This window comes from Vanessa atalanta, chromosome 5 (assembly GCF_905147765.1).
Source record: "Vanessa atalanta chromosome 5, ilVanAtal1.2, whole genome shotgun sequence".
Classification (NCBI taxonomy): Eukaryota; Metazoa; Arthropoda; class Insecta; order Lepidoptera; family Nymphalidae; genus Vanessa; species Vanessa atalanta.
In genome coordinates this window covers 11,058,275-11,084,462 of record NC_061875.1, presented here as the reverse complement: position 1 = coordinate 11,084,462, position 26,188 = coordinate 11,058,275, and the positions used below count along the sequence as shown (strand labels likewise).

General features: G+C 31.4%; 1 protein-coding gene across 1 annotated transcript in view; it reads left to right on the top strand.

Annotated features, from left to right (window-relative positions):
• Positions 1-26,188, top strand: part of LOC125064097 (ATP-binding cassette sub-family G member 8) — a 40,416-nt gene that overhangs the window by 10,947 nt on the left and 3,281 nt on the right. The window contains exons 2-14 of the mRNA XM_047670886.1: positions 18,673-18,748; positions 19,822-19,949; positions 20,325-20,456; positions 20,745-20,885; positions 20,961-21,105; positions 21,192-21,379; positions 22,338-22,488; positions 22,748-22,903; positions 23,206-23,397; positions 23,629-23,898; positions 24,715-24,832; positions 25,225-25,405; positions 25,806-25,929. Coding sequence (XP_047526842.1) covers positions 19,831-19,949; positions 20,325-20,456; positions 20,745-20,885; positions 20,961-21,105; positions 21,192-21,379; positions 22,338-22,488; positions 22,748-22,903; positions 23,206-23,397; positions 23,629-23,898; positions 24,715-24,832; positions 25,225-25,405; positions 25,806-25,929 — 1,917 coding nt within the window. The 5' untranslated portion in view covers positions 18,673-18,748; positions 19,822-19,830. The remainder of the gene's footprint in view (positions 1-18,672; positions 18,749-19,821; positions 19,950-20,324; positions 20,457-20,744; positions 20,886-20,960; positions 21,106-21,191; positions 21,380-22,337; positions 22,489-22,747; positions 22,904-23,205; positions 23,398-23,628; positions 23,899-24,714; positions 24,833-25,224; positions 25,406-25,805; positions 25,930-26,188) is intronic.

Sequence of the window (26,188 nt, the reverse complement as noted above, 5' to 3'; positions counted from 1 at the left end):
GTTTACTTCAGATGAGACGTATAGAGATGTATATTAATTGAGTAAGTTGAGATGTTTGGTTAATGATACGAGGTGGAATTACGTGGCTTGATTAGCCGTTAAATATGCCGCGCAGAAGTCTTACAACCCTGTGCCCTGTTGTGCGGAGAAAAGTGACACAGGCCCGTTACACAGCACAACATCTCGCCCCGTACTATTTTATTGAGTAAAAATGCTTAAAAGATATTATGCAAATATAAGCCGAAGGTTGCTCCTCGTAGTATTGTGCAACTTAATATTTCTATGATGAATATGACAAAGGTTAACTTACTTGATAATATACTTTTTTTAAGGTTTGTTGGTAATGATTAGGTACCGAGAAAGAAAGAACCAATGTAACTCAAATGATTAGCCTTAATATGTGTTATTAATCCGGCTTATCTGTACCAATAAAAATGATAATTAATTGAAGGGATATATTCCTTAAATTGAATTGTTCGTATTAGAATCCGTTTGATGGATAATTTGTAATCATTAATTTAAATTTTTTTTTATATTTACCTCGATTTTGTTTTAACGAACTTTGCGTTACAATTTAAAAGAATGTTATTTAGGTAAAATTTTAACCTTTTTTAATTTACTATCAACCCAATTTTATCTGATTCGGCTTATAGCTAAACTGTAAAAGATATCATATTTTATATTGAATTGCTTAAGTTACAATTAATCAATTAGTAATATGCTTGCTTGAATCATATAACCATCATCTCGGAACTAGAATTAAAGATTTAATTGCAAGATGATCGGATCAACCTTGTATCGACTAATACAATAAATTTTTAACCAAGTAATCGCACAACGAATGTTTTTTTTTAAGAAATAATTACAGTACGTTTAGGCATAGTTATCATATATATATATCTACAAATATTAAATAAAATATTATTTAATTTAAGCATTTCAGTCATATTAACTTAATTACGCTTTAAATCTGTCAGTTTATTTTGAATCTTTGCCTTGTTTTTTTAGTTCAACTATAATAAAAAAATCGTAAATGTTGAGTCATGCCCAGAGATGTGATAGTATGAGAAATTTGGTAAATCGTAAAATTGAAGAAAGCGTTGAATAAACGAACACCGCAAAACGTGCAAAAACTGAAATCAATGTACCGTAAAAACGACTGAATGTGCTCGAATTCAACTGCATTTTTTATCACTTAAGGCCGCTGCGTCTGATCACTAAAGGATTAAACTAATTTTTATATAAAACCTTATTATTGATATAAAATTTCTTTGATATTTTCACAGTTATAAAATATGGAAGACATTTTATATGAAGCTGTTAATTAAAACTTAATTATAAGCAATAAAATTTCTCAGATATATTTTTAGACAATAATATACATATATGAAAGGATGTACTTATATGTATATATAAAATAAAACTTTATCAATCAAAGTTAAGTAAAAGATTGTGACAAAAGCCTGATCATTGTTCAAAACAATGGGTGTAATAAATTGATCGCATTTACCTCTGCAGGCAATCTCTGATCACAAGTTTTTTGTTATAAGTGTACCATCATCGTTCTATTAGTTAGAAATTTGAACTTTGAATATTTTTTTTAAAAATAATGAGTTGCTTGTAGAATTCCGCCTGGGTATTAACCACCCACTCATCAGATATTCTACTGTCAAATAGCAGTGAGTGAGCCAGTGTAACTACAGGCAAAAGATACATAATGTCTTAGCTCCCAAGGGTAGTGGCGAAAATTTGATTTTACTTTACAAACAAGTAATGTTTCTTTTGTTTACTTGTATTAAGACAATTTATGGGTAATAATATCGTGGATAATACGGTTGTTCCAAATAAAACCTCAATCCGGACATCGTTTAATAAATAAGGTGATTTATATTCATCCAACGCTCAAGACTCCAAGGAATATTTACGTGTATGTTCGAATTCCATATAATTGACATTGGCAATGTTCCGGACGCTTTCTTCACTCTTCGCTCGTATCAAGGTTACTTTTCTCTCACCTATGCTAAGCTGCTTGCTTGATGAGGCGCGTCGTCGTCCCCCTTTCAACTTTCGAATCAACGTGACAGAGAATTCGCTCTGCAACCTAAGCTTATGACGAAAATAAGTTGTTAAAAGTGAAACAAAACAAAACATTTGCAGAAAACAACTTTTACTTTCAGTTGTAAAAACAAAGTTTTGCGATAAGTCAATGTTCTAATGGTCTAATGTTTATTTACCTTTGTCATATATCGGTTTCTTTTTTTATTTATGTTTAATAATATAACGCATATTTAACACAATAACATGAAAATATATCGTGTAAAATGTTTTTTTTTTTTTATTATGTATATTTATAATGCATGTTCCTTTACAGAGTAACCGGTTGTAACTCTTAAATATAAGTACCGTGAATAATGTCTATTATGCAATTTAACAAACAACTGTGTTCGGCTTACTTAGGTACAGTTACACATGTTACAGTTAGACTAGAACGGGCTGATTACGGTCAGTAAATTGTAGGCCTTTTAACGATTGCTCTGAAATGAGAAATTATAGGGCGCTGTGGACAACTCGTCGTTCGTCGCTCGACTCATTAAAAATGGTTACCGAGAAACTGCAATTTATTGGGAAATGGATTTTGAAACAGAACATGGAAGAGAGACAAGAAGCTGGAACTTATCTTTTCGAATTTATTATTGAATATATTTATTGAATTCGTAAAACATGTGTATATAAAAGATGTGAATATAAACGTAAGTTTTCAATTGAGTGACAATATACAATTGCTTTTAAAATATTGCCTACTTTTACAAAAAGTATTTCAATAATATTCAAAGTGTAACATTTTATTTGTGAATATATTTAAATTAAACTTATAATAAGATCGTAAGTCTGTAAAAGCTGATCAAAGATATCAAAAGAATGACTAATATTTTGTATATATGTACCACAATGACTAATTGAGAACTAGAGTACAAAAAAACATTTTGGTCACTGAGAAATTTTAGATAATGCTTGAGCTGGTAATAGCCATGGTTACCGTAAAATAACGGGCAAATTCTTAACCTTTTCGTATTCTGTACTGTGCGAAACGAATTCAGAATTTTATGTTTTGTTGGAAGGAAAAATGATGCTCGTGATATCACCATTAAACCTACTTTTCTCACATTATAATGACGTAAAGCATAAAACTTTACAAATTCTTAAATTAATTCACTTTTTGAGTTGTTAATGAATTTTTTAAATATTATATAGGCCACAAAACGGCCTTTAAAGTTAATGTTTCGTGAAATGTTCGACGTTTCGTACAAGAGGTTTTGTGTAAAGAGAATATAATAAATGAAATATATAAGTAGGTGTCTATACAGACAGCGTAGAATTTTTGTAATATATAATTTTATTAGTCTCCGAAACTAGTATAATAAGATAGTTTTAGAAGCGGGTGTCTTCCATCTTTTAAGTGTTGTAACTCTAATAAGTTCTAGTCGTTTTGTCTCACTGCTAATAACCATTTAGTTTTTATACTAACGGATGCCAGTTATAATAATCATGATTAGATTACGTTCGTGGTTGAAAGCGGAAAGTTTCTGACGAGTCACTATATGACTATATGACTGAACTGCGATTTTAAGATATGATTATAAAATATATTAACTTAATATAGGTATCTGATTGTATTGGATTGGATTGTATTGGATTCTGATTGTATTCAGTTGAATTGTTACTTCAATAAAAATATTATTTTATAGCTAAATCAAATTAAATCAATTTATTCACATAAATCTCACAATTAAGCGTTTTTAAATAATTAAACACTACCACCGTTTCGGAAAGCAGTCTCCAGCGAGAAGGAACCGCAAGAAACTCGCATAATTGCTCTATTTAAATAAACAGATTTACAATGCTGTTTTTCACAATAATTAATGTCCTGTGATGCAACCCGAGCCTAAATCTAGGCGTTTTTTTTTTTCAAAAAAAGTATTAATTTAATGAATAATAAGATTTATTTATTAATTTAGTCTTAATAAACTTTTTAAATTTTGTAAGTGTAAATTTAATATATTATAAAAAATCATTACTATTTATAAATACTTTATTGTTAATGTGTATGTATCTTGATAATTTAATCTTCACTTATCTTAACGATTGATGGCCCAAATAGATCAATAAATAATTGCATGCCAGCAATTACTCTGTCAACTTATACAGTCAGGTGCCTTAACCTATTATTAATATGACTTTAAAGCGATTAATCTAGTCTAATTTCAACTTATAGATAACAAATAGCTAGGCAACATCAATTGAATTCATTAAATAAACAAATGTGAAATTATTTATAATTCAATAAAAGTAGGAATCGATTTTTAATTTCAATAGCCTACTTACCGCCTTCGAATACGTTCATGGCATTGTGGTTACTAAAGTAATCGTAGTGGGAAGGAAGATACTGATCATTTGGTTGCAACCTCAGTTACTTCCCACGAGGTTACGCCCGGCCAAGGTAATTGTGTCATCAACGCGTTGCTGTATCTTTACAATAAGTCTTGCGTCTTCGTTAACTAATTATTGTTTTGATTTGAGTAGGTAACATATAGTATAGTACATTTTAGTACTTTGCCTAGCATACACAAGCTGTTATTATTGATTAAGGAAATTGTTTTAAACTACCCGTACCTAAGCTTCTTCGATGTTTATACAAATTCCAATCGCAAAAACCATATAACTATATATGTAGATATGTTTCGAATTTATCTAAAACAGTATAAAATAGGTGTACTTATTCTATTTTTTCGTATTAAACTGAGCTATGTTTTTTTCACTAGCTATCGATAACAATAATCTTGATGTTCTTCTAACTTTCTCCTCCTCTCATAATAATCCCGCCAACATCCAGACTCCAGAAAAGTACTGAAATTGTTCCAATTTTGCACCCAGGCCCTTCAGACCAACGAAACAATCAACTGAATAATAACATCGTTTTAAGGGAAAACTTTATTTTATAATTGTTTTAGGTAAACGAAATAATAAATGATCATGAATAATATTTAATCATTATTAAGAACATAGATCAAAAGAGTTATGCGTAGAACAAATTGTAGGTTTTTATATCATTGTTAGATTGTAGTCGATTGTGTTTTCTGATACAATGGTAACTATGGCAATGTTTTCCTAACAAATGGAAAAATAGTTCACAATGCAAACCAATTATATACAGTCGATAAATTGATATGAAGTGAAATTTAATAAAAATATGCACTAAAGATACAGTATATACGTGATTTGATTATATGCCAATTACGAACCGAAGGTAGTTTAACATTTCATTAAATTGTAATATGATTCTAAAGTGTTTTTATAAACCTAATTAAATAAAGTACATAATTTGATTTAGTTTGAATTATTAAAACAACTATTAAAACATTTAAAAAAGTATTTATTATATGTATTTATGTGTTTATTTTGTAGTAAAGGTAATAATTTCGTGTGGAATGTGAGATAGCGCATCGATTGCAAACATCTTGCTACATGCAAGCATAAACATGTCGTAATATAGATTTTAATCTATTATACCGTTTAAGTCGTAAAACTATTACATACATACATACATGTTCTGAACTAGTTTACAGGATGTTTTATATATCAAAAATGTTCAAATAAAACTATTAGGTACAGATCCAGTACGTATTTTGTAAATATGGGTATCAGTTTATAAGATAGTTTTTACAGTGTTTTAGGATGTTCATCACCTGAGAAGGTGAAATTGGAAATAATGGTTCATATGGACAGATGGCATGACCGAGATTAATGGTATGCAATATGTAATGCAGGTAATGAAAAAAATCTGATACTTAAGAAAGAGTTTGTTTTTAAAATTTTCGATGACATATCCTATCCGGTGTACTGATGGTATGTAATAAAGTATATCAGCAAACAAAACATTTAATGTAAAAATTTATAAATATATATAACTAAAATTTAAAATTGATCCCTTTAGAACGCAGACTTCATTGCCCAGATAAGTATTACCAGTTGACTTAACCTCCTATATTGAACCTAATTCTCTGTTTAATTATGTTTTCTTGCGGAAGTTTTCTTTGTAATCGGTTTGGGTCTCGGGATTTTTTCTAGATTGCCTAAATAGATTAAATATTTTTTACCAAAGAAAATTACCATTTCAAACATTGAAAATAATAAAATGTTATGTTTCTACTTTTCATGTTGATGGCTATATATACATGTAGTCGGTAAATAATGGACCACTTGGCATGTACTTACAGACCAAATTCCTGTTTTAAAACATTTATTGTAAAAATGTAGCGTTCGCCAGTTATGACTCATACAGTGTATAAGTCAGGCCTAACGGGATTACATGGCATAAAAATCCTTATCATAGGATTCTCCAAACACATCAATCCACTCTTTTTAATACAAAAATGAAGTATTAGAGGCGCTTCTGCAATAACTTGTAGAGATTGTGTACAGATAATCTTGACCCACATAAGCAATTATAATGTTTTAATTACTGCGATGAAGACTGGCGTCGTGTGCCTTTTGTTTTCAGTTTGTAAAATTTCTTACTACTGTTATTAGTTAGATACAAAAGGCACCACGCCTCATGTATCTAACAATTAACGATAAATTATTTATTTTATTCAATATATTTAAGTAGTCGTTACTCGCATAAATAAAAAAAAAGTTATTGCAATTATACAAAGGTTACAAAATCAATATTTAAAAGTGAAGAAATTCTGGAAGAGTGTCTGTAGGAAAGTATTTTTTATTTATCAATTTTTTTACGCGATAGTGATAGTCAATCGATGCGGATATTTTTTGTGAATCATAATTGAAAATAAATGAATTATTATTCGTTAACTAATCATTGGTTTTTGAATACGGATTAAAAATTGATATAACAAATAACTTAACTAATATATATATATATTTTTAATCATATTAGCACTTACTTTCTAGACAAATTAAAAATTGGAGAATTTTTGTGGAAAATAAAATTTAGTTTTATCAATAAAATTATTTTTTAATTACGTTTCTGAAAACATCAAATATTTTATTTTGTTTTATATTGATTAATAGTGTTCATTTTTTTCCAATTGAAAGAAATTTGTTTAAGTTATTGGAATAAAATCGAAAGTAAAATATCACTTACATCATAAAAAAAACTGAAAGTGAATAAGAAAAGTGAATAAGTATTCATATTTCTGAGTAATAATTATTGAATAGCAAAGAAACGAAGGATAAAATTCATCCCGTCACACACGAAATAACAGACATCTGTTGATTCGTCAGCAATTAAACGCTCTGACGGTAGAAAACAATTGGTTATGTCGACAATCATACATTTTTTGCATGAATGAATATCTCTTAATCGTGTGATTTGCGTGTTTAATTATAAAAAAGCACTGTATTTATTTATTTAAAAAAAAATATTGTTGTTATGTTAAATATGTATATTATTACCTATTAACTTTGTTACTGATTTTAAAATAGTTTGACCTTCTTTGTTATTTTATTAATTCGACAGAATTAAGTATATACATAATATATGGAGGTTATAAGGCAAATACTTACAAGCATTATGCCTATGACAATATAGTACACAGTTTTACTATAGCAGAATTTCAAGATTTGGCATGCCGGTAGCGCAGAAGTTTAAATTGTGCAATAGCACAAGTGTAAATACCGATACGCTGATTTCGATTTGCCCACTCTCATAAAACGATGGGGCGCAATGAATCATGACTCTTCGTGTACAATACTGGTAGCTTTCTAGCTCGAGGTTATAAACTATTTTATGCTCTTTCACTACATTCTAAATACGTTTCGTTTTCCTTACTGATAGCAGAACTGTGTACGAGGTACGTCACTCTGAGGCATGACAATAATTGGTTTGATAATAGATTAAAAATGTATGTATTTGACAGATGTATAGAATAGTGTTTCGATAAAAATATAAATATTAATTAATACTTTTGTACGTACATACATACATAAGCAGCCCGTAAATGTCCCACTGCTGGGATAAAGGCCTCCTCTCCCTTTGAGGAGAAGGTTTGGAGCATATTCCACCACGCTGCTCCAATGCGGGTTGGCGGAATACACATGTGGCTGAATTTCGTTGAAATTAGACACATGCAGGTTTCCTCACGATAGTAGCCGAGATGGCCCAGTGGTTAGAACGCGTGCATCTTAACCGATGATTTCGGGTTCAAACCCAGGCAGTCACCACTGAAATTTCATGTGCTTAATTTGTGTTTATAATTCATCTCGTGCTCGGCGGTGAAGGGAAACATCGTAAGGAAACCTGCATGTGTCTTTTGTACGTAAGAAAAACGAAATATTTTTTGAATATAGTAAACGGCCTTCAAACGGTTATGGTTACCGTCAGTACTAGCAGTCAGTTCACCAGTTTACTATTGAAACAGTATAATTTAAATATAGGAAACTTAAATGAGCTTGTAGTTATTATTCCAAGTTATTAAAATTAGAAATAATAATGTTAATAGTCATTTAATACATAAAGGATAAACGAAATTATCGATTCCAGTTGATCGTGCTATGCTAATGTTATGACTGCTGATATGAACAATAACATTTTCTGTTTATTATCTGGATTAGCGTGTAATTGCTTCGAACGTCATCATTATTTGTGACAACTGTTAGAAGCTGGTGTTATAGTCAAGTTCTTATGTTTTTATTTTATACCGCTTGAATGCTCATCAGCTCTCAAGGTGCTGGACCAAGACCTTCCCAAATTGGTTCGCTGCCAGTCCTTTCCCCTCTGCATTCAGCGTTTTCGTTATGATCTGGCGTTCTTGTTATAATTGTCAGTACACTTGCACTAAAACTATGTTTTTTTTCCGAATCACGGCCTGAAGACTTTACTTTTGATTTTATTCTCTTCAATTAATTTATTTTAAATTAATATATAATTAAAATTAAATATATGCTTTTTCGATATATTTATTATAAACTTTTTTACGCGATGACTACTTTCGCCACTCTAACTGCAACCTCATTCGTACTATTCGTCGCAATAAATATATGTTTATTGAAATTAGTTTTATGTGAAAACAGTTGGCGTATATAATTTATTTACAACTTTCATTTACTTAGGAAATTTATTACTGCTTACACATGATACGATCTCAAACGAAAGAGTTTAATAGGTAATAACAAGTAATAATTATTTAAAACTTATAGAACTTATTATGTTTTATAAATCAATAGATAGAAAATAAATAAATTATAATAACAAACAAAATAAAATAACTTTTAAACTACACTTTATTTATTTTTCATTTATTAATTTCATAAATTTAAATATTCTTTAAATATTTTATTAGTTCGGCCGAATTTTGGAAGTTTTCAATCGGTTTCGGGTCAATACACAATAGGCTCATCTCTGCTAATTTGTAATTATTATTATTTACATATTGTAATGATTACTCGTATTTTTGAACATTATCGATTATTTAAAAAAAATTGATTATGTGTATTGCAATCTTAATGAAATTAATTTCAGTTATTTTTTAACTATTTAAGTTTATTAAAACAATATAGATCGATTTTAAAACATGTCATTTATTTTAACATTTAAAATTAGTGATTTCCACATTTTGACACGCTCAACACTTACCTAGCGGTGTACTCACAAGCATTTAATAAGTGTTTTATAATTAATATCCGCTGCAACAGCCCGAAGGAAATCCGTTGACATAAATATGTTATTTCTTAGCTTTTAAAATATACTTATATAGTAAAACTTAATTTATGAAGAAGGCTAATAATACTTTAGAAACCATTTTTCGGGCAAACATCCATCTCTTATACCTCAGTAACCTACCTACCGTTTAATTGAAACTTTTTTGGATAAATTAAAACAGTTTCTATTTTAAGAACTTCTTTAAAAACTACTGAGGTCTATATCTCAGTAAGTTTTCGTCACCATGAAGGTAAGTTGTTGGACGTTTGGTTGCGAAACAAATAAAAATCATCTGAACAATAATGCTCCGCGACTGAAGCGAAGGGATAGTAAACCGATTCGACACATATCCGTTACGGTATTTACGAATTGCGTTTAAGTTAACTGATTTTTTTTATCGTTGCATTATCGTTGGAAAGGCTTTGATACTTCAATTCTCTTTTTTACTAAGCCATCCATTATTCATAGACATTAGGTACAATCAACTTCGGATGAACAAAGATTCCGACACCGGGTTAAGATTTCACGATTTGCATTACCCCTACCAATTGAAAATACAAAACAAAACGCATACCTACTATATGTGAGGTGTGTTTGTGATTATTATTTTAAAAACGAATTAGCTTGCAATCTTTTTTAATTGCCGGTTAGCCCCTTTTTAGATCCGAGGCTGGTAATACTCTCTTCGTACTTAAAATAACTTCGTGTTAGAGTATTATTATTTAACAAAATTACGACTATTACGACAGATTTTCTAATTCTATATCTTCTATTCTATACATATAATAACATTGGAGTGTCTGCTTGTAATATTAAAATAACCGATTTTTACTAAATGCATATGTATTTATACACGGTACATATATTTGGTATATATATATGAATAACATTTTTTTCAATTTTTGTCTGTCTGTTTGTTCCGGGTAATCTCTGGAACGGCTGAACTGATTTTGATGGCACTTTTACTGACTTTTAGATAGCTGATGTAATAAGGAGTAATTTAGTCTACTTTTATTTTATTTTTATATATAAATATAAAATAATAATAAAGTCACGCTGCAATGTCCAAATACTGTCAAATGCCGCGCGCAGCCCTCGCGCATGCCACCACTCCGCCATCGCGTCAGTTGCCTCCTACTAACGACTTAATATCACAAAAGCTGGCTAATACAGATTGAATAAGTTATAGTAAAAACTGCGAACTGAACAATAACTTTTTTGTTAAATTCAAACGCGCACGAAGTCGCGGACAGAGCTAGTGATACAATAAGTATGTAGTTGTAATAAAAGCGAGAGTTGAGTTATGAGTAAATGTCAATATAGTGTGGCTTGCCAACATTTGGTTGTTTAAACAAAAACTCGCTGACCCAGTGCCGACTAGTTCTTAATACCGTCTTTGGTATGTATTAATGATCATTTTGAATCACACCAGTCACATTAATTTCTGTGACTGTTAGCGTGTTTATTTAGCATTTTTTTGTATAAATTTATACGTATTTTATTTTTTAGATTTTAGGTTCACCAATCTAGCTCTTAGTTCATTTTTACGAAATACAAATAGAGGAAAATGACGATGATAATCGTACTCACCACCCACTCATCAAATATTCTACCACCAAACGGTAATACTTGTATTCTATTCCAATCGAAGAAGGAATAAAGATAAATAAATCTAAGATATACGATGCATTTTGCTAATAGATCAGCAAAATTTTCCACTATTAACAGTTTTTGACTAATATACTTATATACACTTTTAATTTTACTTCCAAACTTTCGTCGACGTTGAGAGCCAGTGTAACTACATGCACAAGAAAAAACTCCTTAGTTTCCAATGTTGGGGAATGGTCGATATAATTAATGTTTTTACAGCGCTAATGTCTATGGGTATAGGTGACCACTAGCTATTAGGAACCACATTTGCCTGACCGGCTACCTAAATTTTAAAATAAAGAACGGTCAAACCATTTCCATGAAAACGGTAACCCGAAAAAACATGCATCGAACATAGAAATCATGGTTTTATCTTTTCTGAAGTTGGTTGGAAATGCTAATACTTACGTTTTGCTTCCGATCAATTCAACAACGTGAATTATCTATCAGATATTTATTTAATTATATTATATAAATAAATAATGGTGTAAGTTGAGAGAACGCTGCATTTTATTAATGCATTTAATTTCACCTTTTATTGTGTCTGAGTGAAATGTTTTAATTGAGCTTTTAACCCGATTCACCCAACCCATAGATCTAAAATGCTCATATATCCTTGATGACAGTATCTATAATATTCTAGAACATTTGTAATTTATTCCGAATGGCCGTCAAAAAAAAATGTTCTTAAATTATTTACATGTATCTTATTATTTTGTTAAAATTATTTTATACAAAAACACAAATGTATCGTCTTCGGCGCAGTGATATTTAACTCCATAACTTATAATCTTGAATCGTGTATAAGGATATAACATAGGAGAATGAATCGAATGGAATATTTGTAGCATTACATCATTCATGATACATTGCTGTATAATATTATACATTCTATTTAGTAATAATATATCTTTGTATATTTTAATAACTCATTTGTTAAGTAACATTCGTCTTTTATTGTATAAATATAATGTATGCAATTTCGAAAGGCGTAGTTTTAAAATGAAATATTATAGAAGCAGAAGTGAGTTTCGTAAGTGGGTGATAATAGCTAACTATACATGCATCTAGTTAACGGTACCACGATAATTGATAAATCCTTAAGAGACCTTCAAAATAATTGTATAGACGTAATACATTATCTGCTTATTAACTGTTTATTAAAAATAGTAAAAATATACGAAACAATATGAAATGGATCGGATCGGATACCAAGGAGCCTGGTTGCAGTAATGACTATTACTACTTAAGCAAGTGATAAAAAAGAATTAAAATGTTGTTGGAATGTAATGTAATTCTTTATTTCGTGTATAGAAGAGCTTTTGCTATGGTTCAGAGTTTGAGACATATTTTCCAAATATTTTTAACTGTTATAACATTAATGTTTAGTAAAAATCTACAGTCATAGAACATAATTTTTCTACCGCTATGGGAACTGGAAAATATTGGCACTGACAAACTGTAGAGCAATTTTTGTTGTAGAATAACAATTAATATATTAAACAATAATGAACTAACGACATAATAACTATATGTTATTTTGTCATCAAATTCGCATTTTCTATTGTCTGATATAATCAATAGCTAGGTAAAAGTAAAATTTCTCACTAACATTAACTATGACCCATTAAGAATTAAATTGAATTAACCTCGTGCTTTTCTCCTATTACTGCTGAATGAAGGTGTTACCTATTCTTTGTTACTTCTGCTATTAATAATTATGAGCCGAGATGGTCCAGTGTTTAGAACATTAACCAGAATTTTTACTGGACAATGTGGGTTTAGATTAACTGAATTTTCATGTACTTAATTTTTATTAATAATTTTCTTGTGCTCGGTGGTGATGGAAAACATCTTGTAGAAACCTGCATGTGTTGAATGAAAATCTGCTACTTGTATAGTCACAAGTCCACATTGATGCAATAAGCCTTTGACCTTTTTCCTCAGCACAGAGGCCTTAGTCCAGTAGCACGTTTACAGGTTTTTAGTTTATTATTACTATTATTACTAATATTAAAAATGTCGATGAAATTTGTAGAATCAGTAGCACCACAAGCCAAAAAAGTAACAATTATAAATAGTACAGCACCTAAATGCCGTTCCAAAATATTATAACTTCATATTTATTTATATGGAGCAAAGAATGGAAATGATGGAAAATATACCGAAGTCAACGTCAACAATCTTTATTCGATATAAATGCGTTACACTTGCTGTAGATTGTCGAAAATCTATCACCAGTCCGGAAATATACACCTCGGACCTGAGAAGAATCGGCAAAATAAAGTCTGCAAGAAAATTAACCCAAGTGTTTACTGTTATTGTGTCAAAATATTATAGCATTTAAGACGATAACTCGTATGTTTTATAGTAACCCTAATCTTTCAAACCAAAACACAGATAAAAAAGCTATTGTTGTTCAGTGGTAGAAGACTCGTAACTGATAAATGGGTGACTTGGACAAATTCTTACCACCACCACATTTTCAAGTTCACAATGAATGCTTAGTGTGACATGGGACTTCCTCCGTGACTTCCTTCTCTCGATATTTTTCGCTTCCGCCGCTTATGAGATGAATTTAAGTAAAAATTAGTGGTACTTGTGCGGATATTTTCTAAATAACATTTAGTAAAGTTTGACGTTATTTAGCCACAGGTTTAGGTCCACTCCTTTTCATATTAGTATACTTGCACACAAGCATCTACAATACTACTACTTACTTTATGATTCAAGTCAAATGCATATTGCGTTACTTTACAACCTGAAAATGTTTGATTGTATTGTAATTACCTAATCGAAAAAAAGTACGTTCGTAAAAGATTACTTACTGTTTCATATATATGAATGGCGATAACACGTACAACATGTATGAAGGTTTTTTCAACCATAACGGTCTCCACTTAACATTATTTACCTACATTTTGCATTTACATTGTCTTCATACTTTTTTGCAGAGGCAGATAATATATGTGTAACGAGTTTAAATTATTCAGGAAATATTGAAGATTTATTCATTTATGTAATATTTTCTAAACAGTATGTATACTTGTATTAATCTGAAAAGTTGTGTTTTCTATGACTTCGCCTATACTTTAAATCTCATTTCTTGAAAATACAATTTGGCGTTTAAGCGTTTTGTTTTTCATTGACGATTGAACATGAGACATTACGTTACGACCCATAGGAGAAGAGCAGTAACGTTTATAGCGGGTGAAATAATATTTGTCATACCAAATTATTTTTCGCTTATGATGCATCAAAAATAAATAAATTTTTGATAATTACATATTATAGTAGATAGAAATGTTGGTTAAAAAACCTCATTAAACTGAAATAAATAAATTAAAAAGAAAGCTTTGCTTTTGAAAGTATACAGGTAAATAATGTTCAATATTAGTCACGTTCAAGTTCAAGTCTCTTTGTTTTGAGAAATCTGCGGCTGCAAGAGGTTTACAATCGAAGGGTCTCGGGCAATGACCTTAAGGCGCCGGCGCGCATACCACTCGGTGTAAAAATAGACCGCAGCCTGCGCACGCGCAGATTTCAAATGGATTCGCTAACCAGGAATGCATAGCCCGAGGGATGATTTGATGTATCTTTTAAAATAGGTTTTCAAACAATAAAATTGCTACTACATCATATTAACAGATAATATGCGCTTAAGAATAATCCATTTTACGATTTCTAAACACTTATCTACAAGAAATAATTTGAATCAATTCCCATAGAACGTATGTTAATTTATGATACAAAAGATTGAAAACTATTTGTAGCCTTCGTTTGTGGCAAATAGAACCTTATCGGTTCTGTGCATACATATGTATAATCAAAAACTGCATTAATGAGTCACGCAATCATCAAAGGGACACTTTACAGTCGGCGTGACGAAAGGCGATGTCACGTAAGTAATACATAACCGTTTCTAATTAACATACAAAGACTGCACGCCCACCGAGAGTTGCCCATAATCAACTCTCGACATACCATTTACAGAACGTAAGATCTCGGCTAGTCAATGCCTTTTTAGTAACTTATCTAACTCTACAATGGAGCCCCGAGACGAATAAATCAATACAAATTTAAATGAGATCGACATAAATGGTTCTTCGCGTTCCAACACGAAAATCACTATTATTACACTCTACAATTGATAGGTAATGGAGGATTCCAGATATTTTAGAAATCAATTTTTGGGTAGGTTTTGGTGTCTTACCAAGTTACCTGTGTTTTGTATTAGAATTTATATTTATTACTAGGTGTCGCCTGCGGTTTGGCTCGCGTTTTAGGGATTAGTCGTCAGATGCTAAAAATAAAAAGTAGCTTATGTCTTTCTTGAAGTTCAAGCTTGCTTTATACCAAATTCCACCAAATTCGGTTAAGTGGTTTGATCGTGAAAGAACGACAGATAGACAGACAGACAGTTACTTTCACATTTCTAATACAAGTATAGATATTAGTATGGATACTGTAAAAGTTGCCTTTTTATTATAGGTAGGAAAACTAACAAATAGTCTACCGAAATGATCAATTTTATCAATAGATACAGACAATAATGACTACAGCAATAGGAGTAACAAATAATAAATCACTTTACCTACATATGAAGCCAAAAATAAGATCAAAGACCCTATATTTACCCTGGCTCACTCAAATTCTATTCGGTATTAGGATTGCTAAATCATTTGTTCTTTGCATTGAAATTTCTTTATTGTTTAGTAATTCAATGATCGCTAAACACTAAAAATTTGTTTGTTCAGACAAACCCAATAAAATTGCTTAAATGTGTAAATGCTAATAAAAGATTAAAAAAGTAATTGATGATACTAGAATTGCTTTGTTAAATGTTTACCGGGGACATAATAGAATTAATTGAACGTGAAGGAAGCCGCGAAAAGATTTGAATTGATAATTTGCTAAAAGAAGGTTCATTATATATAAGGCTAAAAGAATGATCATTACAACTACAAAAGTACGCAAGACACGAATACTTCCTAACATTATCGAATGAATCACCTATAAGTTTGCGTGGACTTGTAGATTTTATTAATCTTAACACGCAATCTTAAGAACCGGTAACTGTGCAATGAGGTGAGGGTCTGCCAGTGGCTCCCAAAAGTACTGTGAGAACGGGACACGTAACGTAGGTAATGATATGAAACCGGTTGCAATGCCATTCCGAATGACTCAAGTACCGTAATGATTCAGAGTAAGGCGACAATAGTTGAAATTTGATAATAATGATTTGCAATCTAAAGATAATGTTTATTTGGAAACAGAATCTTGCTCAGTTTCATTTTAAAAACTAGTTTTATAAAGAAACCAATTATTGCCGGCGGTTTCACTCGTTTATCGATTGAGAAAGTAATACATAAATAAATAAGAAAAATATAAAAGCATTGTCATATAAATTGATAGAATCTATCATTTATTTAGATTAATTATATATTTTTAAATATTTTCTGCAGTGTTATTTTCCTTATTGTTGATTAATATATGTTACTTATTTGGGTATTTTACCTTTCGTAAATTGATTATATTGTTTCAGTTAAAATTTGTATGTACACAATATAATTACATTTCTCGTTTTATGATTACTTTAGTAAAGTATATATATATCAGTGAATTTACCTAGATATGTATCGAGTGAAGTTAATTTCACGCCAGTTATTTCTCTATGATTTCATTATATGTGAATCATGTGATCTGAATCTCCCGTCCTCAGTACAATGGCGATCTCACGAGTTGTCTCGGCGTTTATAAAGGTCTGGTTCAAGGCCTAAATTACTCGTTGTTTACATAGATATTTTCCTAGTCATTAGTTTGTGTCACGAGAAAATCATGTATGCAATTTGATGGTTGGTTATATTGCAATGTTCTTTCGTATATAACGTTATATAATGCGTGAGTAAATAACAATATAATAATTATCTGATGGGTTGTTTTTCCGCCTCTATACGGGAGATTGAGGCGCAAATCGTATTAATGTATTATTATATTACAATAATTGTATTATATACAAAACTTGATCTATAATTTGATTCAATTAAAATAAGTTCGGTAAATACCTAATTAGCGTAAAATGTTTTTTTTTACGTCTACAGCCTTTATGTATAAAGAAAATCGCAGGTAAAAGCAAAAAATCTTTTTATAATAAGAATTGGCAGCTCGAACTTTATTTATTTACAAGGAAATATAACAAAGTAACATGATATACTATGATATAAGATTTTGAACCAAGAGTTAGGATTTCAAAAATGTTGTGAAACTTTCCAATTTTAGCAATTTAGAAAAGTGAATGAGCCAGTGTAACTACCCCTAGTTCCCAATGTTGGTGGCGCATTGGCGATGTAAGGAATGGTTAATGTTTCTTACAGCGCCATTGTCTATGGGCAGTGACAAATTACCATCATTTGCTCGTCCGCCAACCTATATCATAAAAAAACATATTAGAATCAATTAATTTAGTTGTATTTAAATCTGAGGTATTTTTATCGGAGTTTGACGGTTTTACTTACTTTCTGATGTTAGTATTTTTAGATATTTTTTTACTATCCATAATCATATTATTATAGTTAGCAATATTGTTAATGTAATTAAGACATTTACTTAAAAAAATGTAGATTTATCTATGTTATTCAACTTTTGTATTCACTAAATTATGAAAATCCATATATTCATTTAAAAACACGAAGCGAAATAAAAGCAGTATATTTTTGTTTTACACTCAAATTCGTAGAACGTGTTTACAAGAAACAGTAGGATCTATATTGCTAATAAATTATAATAATAATGGTTAGTATATTGTTACTTATCTATTATGAAGTTGAATCAATAACGAATACTTTTTAAATTAATAATTTAATACTCGTATCCATTGATCCTCTCAAAATATTTTTATTTTGAATTAAAAATATACATAATTATAATTATGCAGCAATACGCTGGTAAATTAAAAAGATAACATACTGAATGTTTTTATGACGTTACATCCGACCAGACAGCTTTTGTTGAATGGGATATACTCAATGTCATTTAATTGTGAATATGACACAGATTAGGTTCATTTTGAATTAACAACGAAAGGTCATATTCAGGAAATGCCCTCAAATGATCGTAGTATAACTTAAAAAGATAATGAAAATTAATAATATGTTTTAAGTGTTATGATGTAGATAAGACATTCTTTATTTTTTTATTAATAAGGCTAATAAAAAATATGCATTTTCTGGTTAAAATAATGTACAGATTTATAAGATATACTTACCTACGTAAAGAGTTCAATCAAACTATTTTCTTTGCAGATGTCAAGCCATTGGAATTTACAATGTGGAGACTTGAATACGCTGGATACCGTCTGATGTATTCACCATGACACAGGTTAGTGGAATTTTCTGCTAAAACATTTTTTAACAAACATGATTCATAAACATGGCCGAAATTCGCCATACATAAAATCTCATTAAATAAAAACACATTCGTATATCGTATTCGTACAGCATAAGTATTACTTTCTGGAAAGCCGCTTTATATTTGAAGTAAAGTTTATTTTAGTATATTTTTTTTTGAAAAAACAGAGGATACGTTAACGTATAACATGGTTTCAAAAAAAAAAAGGAAGGTTGCCATAACGGCGAAGTATTTAATGTAATTAAAAAAATACTAATACTAGTGTTGATCGCAATTAGGTCTTCTGGTCTCCTCTGGGATGATGTACCTACTCAATTTTTTGGTATCACTAATATGCTAAAGAGCTGCGAATTAGCTGTACCACCTAAATGAAATAAAATTTTTAATTGGTGAGTTAAAAAAAATGCGAATGTTGTGAATCTCATTGCGCTTAGTGAATCCAAAAACGTGGCAAATGACTAAATACATTAGGTGGAATAGTAAGAATAGATTTCGAAAAACCACCCATATATCAGACATTCTACCCCCAAATAGCTATACTTAGTATTGTTGTGTTCCGGTTTAAAGGGTGAGTGAACCAGTGTAACTACAGGCACAATGGAATGATTAATATCTACTTCTTACAGCGCCAATGGTGAGCGTTTACCATTAGGTGACTCATTTGCTGGTCCACATACCTATATCATAAAAAAATGTGACATGTTCTTTAGACGACGTGCAATAAAAAAAAATTAGGATGTAATTTATATTTCCATACGTTTACTCGGCTCGTTTATAAGCAACAAGAAAAAATTGTAAGAAAAAAACAAACCAATCAATCTTACGTTATTTAAATCAAAAATCGTATCGATTAACAAATATTATATCCGCATGCTATAAAGTATCCATTATCTTAATTGAACCACACACGCGCGTTTTTTATTATCTATGTATTTGAAAGGTTAAAACATTTAGTTATAAATAACATAAAAATAAGATTATATACATATAAAAGTTACTTCAATGATCTTTATTGATACTTATAATGGTTTAATTACATTTAGTGACAGGAGATGTCGCAGTCTGCGCTAGGCTTGGGAGGTGAGCGGCGCTACTCTGTGCCCTCTAACCCCATGATGCATGATCCGCGGGGAATGCACTCTGAAGATCTACACGCCTGGTCCATTTACAGGTAGCAATTTGTTCGACGGTATATATTTTAACACATCGTCTAACATAAACGACATTAAAAAAATACATTAACTAAATACTTTTAAATTATTTATTGTTTGTTAAATGAGCTAAACCGCAATCATATCCGATGGCAAGGGTTGCCAACAGTGAATGGTCTCGGATGAAACTACACTTAGAAAATAATTATTTAATCTTATCCAAAAGATAAGAGCTTTTATATTTATAATAGGCAGGTAGTCGAATAGGCCATTTGTAATTGAAACCGCCCACCTTTTTTGCGGCTACCTTACACTCGATTACTTTCTCAATAAAACAGATTATTCTGAAGTTTTTTTTGAATATTTGTGGATTACACATAGTTTATTACTTTCAGGCAAAATCTAAATTCCGATTTCACTGACAGTGCTCTCGGTAGCACTGACAAAAGTCCCCTGCCATATGGAAATTTCCAGCTTCGTGATACAACAGTTCAATCTATCCTTTCTCACCCTAGATATGGGCCAAAGTAAGTATTTTAAAATCGAATAATATTCTAATTGGTAACTTCCTGATTAATAAAATGTTAACCTTTTAAAATAAGATTTTATAAAGCTATAATGCAGTCATGTTGACAAGTAGTAATTGTAAATCTATATTCATTAATGTAAACGTTTTACACCTTAGCTTAATGAAAAAAATAATACAACTTATATTTGAGAATGTTTTGGCAATGAATAATTGGTTGATAAAGTCTTCTAACGGTTTTGTTCGTATCGAGTAATATCCTAAAATTAAAAGAAATTGTTTTTTGCAGATCAGCTCTCGGTTCCAATATGTACACATACCTTAAATTCGGGTTGCCTCGTGTTTTTCCACCTAATCACAATGGCTCACAACGATCGGGAACTCCAAAACCAAAAACATCTATTGGAAGCGGCATGAAATCTGTTCCAAGGTATTTTTTTTAAATGGCATTATTTTTACAGAATCGTTGTTGAGATCAAGATCAATATTAAGTTAATTTTTTCAGGATACAAAGACAGACTCGAGGTGTACGTGAAACATCGTCTGGCTACGATAGTTCGGACAACGAAACTTCAACAAATTATAAATATAGCCGTAAATATCGTTCTGACCCTGACTTCAGGATGCAAAATCTTCACACTTCTTATCAGGTAAACTTACTACACCTTTAAAATAAGATAGAATACAAAAATATTATAGTAAAAGTTACCGATACTTATGCATATTTTTGTTTAAGCACGCCACTGGCGTTCCTTTGGTTGCAATGCAACAGGCTGGTATACGTGGGGAATCCCACTGGACCAACTCCAGGCATAAGTCAATTAGTGAAGCGAACTTGTTAGGAATCGATTCCAAACCCACCCGATCATATACAAATAGACGGAACAGTGTTGCAGATTTTGTACCAGACAACGATCACCAAAGGTAAGTATTAGTTATAGCCTATTCTATCACAAGAGGAGTAAAGACAAACTTACAACTTTGTCATTAAATTGACATTATATAATTTAGAAAGATCTTAAATATTCTACGACATTTATTATGTTTGATTATTTTTAATCTTTCTTTTTTTTACAAGTGTCTATATAAAAAAAATCATCAACTTCTGACGTTGCATAACGCATCTCAATTGATGAAATTAAGATTCACCGGCGTCACCGACTCGTTTGCATAATTTTAGTAGTTCGGATGCTCAGCTTAAATCAAAATTCATAATTTCTGTTACAGTTTATTTACAATTTATTTACAAAAACTTTAGTTTACATTGAATAAATACAAACCGATGAAAATGTTTGAATAATCGTATAAATTTCCCGGAGATGGTTGAGACCTAAGAATTGTACGCAATTCCTAGGTCAATATACAGTACAAACAATTCCGAGTATAATTAGGACACTTTTAAAATAATGTTTCATACACTCTTTAATGTACACTCTTCCTCTTATGTATTTCTTAGAAATTCTATGCAACTACGAGGTGATACTAGAAAATATATAAAAAACTAAAAACACCGAATCTGTTAACTCTGACTCTGGTCTAGTATTTTTTTTAAGAAATTAAGGACGTGAAGGTGGTGCTCCACGCCATCCCGTATCGCCGAAGGCCGCTGAGTTTCGAAATAATTAAATTTCAGATTGTAATTTAGGAAAATTATAGATTTCCTGAAAAAAGAAACATATTACAAATTAAATATCTATTTAAGGAATTGCGGACCTTTCCTAGGATTGTATACAATGACGGGATACTATACTTTTCCGTTAACATAATATATACTATAAAAATATAATTAGTTTCTTGTCCATTTTTACATTTTTGATTGTTGATTCTACAGTAAGTCAAGACATCAGTAAAATAAGTTTAAAATTCATATTATGTTTTGTAGCTACCTCATGCCATCCTCTCATCTCGGCGGACGAATGTCAAAAGCTGGAAGTCACATGTCCCTAGCACAGTCACGAAAGCATTCCACCTTACGACCTGGAGACCATCTAGACGGTTACACGCATTCCGCGTACATATATCCTAATTATTACGTACGTATAAGTCAAACGAAGACTTTAATATCAATAATGTTTTTTGTTAACTAGGCAAATTATTATTTTTAACTTTAATATACCAACATTTTATTTGTATATGTATTTTTCGGACCATTGTGCTACTTTTTGTAGAACACGTAGACACAACATTTAAATTGACCCTTTCATAATTTTTATTCCTATATTTGATTGCAATTTCATGATGTATAGTCACACAACACGCTAAATGAATTGTTTTTTTTTTACATTATTACAGGTAAACAATTTAGAAATAACATCACCTGAGAACAAATCGACATTACTTGTATCAGGACTAAGTTTTGAAGTAAAATCAGGGGAAATTTTAGCAGTATTGGCAACATCGCAGCAAGAAGCAACTGGTTTGCTGGATGTTTTAGCAGGTGCTAGAAAGGCGAGTATTGAATTATCATTATCTGTTAAAATGTCGATATAAAGATTTTTCATTATTACTTGATAAGCTTTTTCTTTCCTGTACTGGAAAGTATAATGTTCTAAAATATAAGTATTGTACTCTGAACAATTTTTGCCACCAATACTTTTTCAATAATAATCATAACATATTTAAGGCAATCTAAACGTTTCTATACTTTAATTGCTTAAAAGCTGTATGAGGTTTTACTTGACAGCAATATATTGTCGATCGTGCGGGACTTCCCTCGCGCCAGATGTGTAACGAGTCAGTCACTACCACAGAAGCTGTCAGGCGACATAGTCCTGAATGGCCAGGCGGTGGCGTCTTCCACGCTGCGGCGCGTGTCGGCGTACGTGCGTAGCGACACGTCGCTGTGCGCCGCCATGACGGTGGAACACACGCTGCGCTTCCACGCCGCCCTCCGCCGCCCCCGGCACAACCACAACCAAATGAAGATGGACGACAGAGATCGGGTAACGTTCACATTTCTTCAATGTCTGTCTCATACTTATCAGGTAGTCAGGTTGAAGATTCGGAAATCGTTATTTTAATGGACGTAATAATAAACAAAAATCTTTTGAAGGGAGTCCTATATTTTTTCTTTAACGAAACCTCTTACGATGAGGCTAAGGGTGAAGGGTCTTTGTAACAACTGAAATATGTATTATAAAAAACATTTAACGTGTAATGAAACTTTATTTCAGATTAATCTGTTGATCGAAGAGTTAGGTTTAGAACAAGTACGTGACACAAACGTTGTTCGTCTCACTCGATCTGAAATCCGTCGGTTGAATGTTGCTTGTCAACTATTACTCGATATGGCGATACTTATTCTCGATCAGCCCACGAAGGAAATGGACATCTTCGACACATTCTTCTTGGTGGAGTACTTGAGGAATTGGGCTAGTACAGGGCGAGTTGTAATTATGTCCTTACATCCGCCTACCTATGAAATATTCGCTATGCTCACTAAAGTAAGTTTAAAATTTTATTTGCATGCATAATTTTGTACACGCTAAGTCTGTAAGAGTATCTTCAGTTTCTAAACGTAAGATTAGGTATCGTTAATCACTACGTAGTATAAAACAAAGTCGCTTTCCGCTGTCTGTCTGTATCTGTGTATGCTTAGATCTTTAAAACTACGCAACGGATTTTGATGCGGTTTTATTAAATGGTAGAGTAGAGATTCAAGAGAAAGGTTTATAGGTATATTACATGCATAATATTATAGAGAAAAGCTGATAATTTTATAGGTTTCTGATGTGATGTCTTAAACAATCACATTTTTTGCGCTTATGAATTCCATTTCACAAAGGCTGAGCCTGACGAGATACATAGATCAAAATAATGTAGGTACTACTGTTTTGTAAACCTTAAAAAGGTCGACAAAAAGGTCCGCGATGGTATAAGTCGATCTCGTTGGGATTACCCATAATAACCATTTTTTTATCGCTTACTTTGTACGAAAAATAATGGCTTATTTACAAAGTCATTTTAAGCAATACAGCATTTATCCTTATCCAATTAAGTATCTTAAATGTGTTGTGCATTTAATTTGCATTACGGCCCTTTACAGCATGTAATTATTTAAAATGCAGGGACATAGCGGTTTGTATTGTCTAATGAAAAAATCTGTGAACGCTGTATATAAAGACATTCTGTATGTATTTATATTTAGTATGTATTTTACATTGTATGTATATTTAGTATCAGCATTGCACCCTTGCGAAGTCGGAGGGGGTGTTAGAGGGTAATTAATCAAATTAATCTATTTTTTCGTTATATTACAGGTAGTTTTAATCTCAGCTGGTCGTACGATGTTTAGCGGTTATAGAAGAGACATGTTGCCATATTTTGCCTCCATTGATTACCCATGTCCCGCTTTCAAGAACCCTTCTGATTACTATCGTATGTATAACGTTTGACTTTAAAATTTTCCATTGTTTCTTTTCACGTTTGATTATTAAGGGGTTTAATTACTATATAATACATAATAAAATATATACTAAATTACTATAAAATTAACTTTAGTGGGTGTTGTCGGTTGGAACTTTTAATTTTTATTATATATATGTTACATTAGGTAAGTGTTTTGCTTATAGTAATAAAATAATGTTGGAAAATACATTCAATGCTAAGGCTACATTTACATTTTTTCAACGAAAGTTAAATACAATTTTAACGTAAGCGCCTTCTACTTGTATAAAAATGTAAACATGGAAACTGAGTAGCTTTATTACCACAGAGCAGTTTCCAACATCAGAAAACAATTTTTAAAGAAAAGCATAATTCATTGACAGTGGACCTAGTGACGCTGGACGACCTCTCCGCCGCCGCCATGCTGGAGTCGTCGGGCCGCATCGAGGCGCTGGCGGGCGTGTTCGCGGGCGCGCAGTCCGCCCCCGAACCGCCGCCGCCCGTGCCGCTCCCCGCGCCCGCCACGCGCCCCAACGTGTTATCGCAGGCCTTCGCGCTCGTCGAGTGAGTGACGATACGACACAATTAATCATCATCGATTGGAGTAGGCGCAGTTTGTAAACGCCGATCGTTGACAACATTAGGAATGAGTAAACAATAGTAAAATTGGCTATTTTTTATCCCATTGTGTTTTATTAGGTAGAATATTTTAAAAGAAGCCAAAAAGCTGTTAGACTAGTGTCTATGCCGACAGTATGCTAAGATCTCTGTAACAGTAATCAAAATGTAGTGTAATTACTAACCAAAAAAGACAAGTTTTTATCATGGTTCCACAAATTCTGTTTGGGATGAGATTAACGATTAGGTTGTCATGCTTATAAATTATTCGAAGCGGTTACATACCTGCCAGCAATTTAAAAAATAAAAAGTATAACTCTATAAAATTAACTTCTTTCTATTTCAGAAAAAGTTTGCTGTATACGCAAATGACGACATTATCCAACGTTATAACTCGAATAATAATAGCAGCCGTCATGTCTCTCATCACTGGCACTATATTCTGGGATCTACCTTCAACAGATGCAAAGGTAACATGACAGTGCCCAATAATTAATTTAGAATGACTAATTAATGTACAATATAGTAAATATAATCCGGGTGTTCATTATGCTTCTAAATGATTAGTGTAAGTACATTTTCGTTCACTAGCTTATGGTATTATATGTATAGTTACTAAATAATTAATAATAAAGAAAAGCAGACATGAAGAGATTTGGGGTGAAGTAAATGATTCTTAAGAACTAGTCTAAGTTAAAGAGTCCAACGATAAAAATATAATTATAAAAA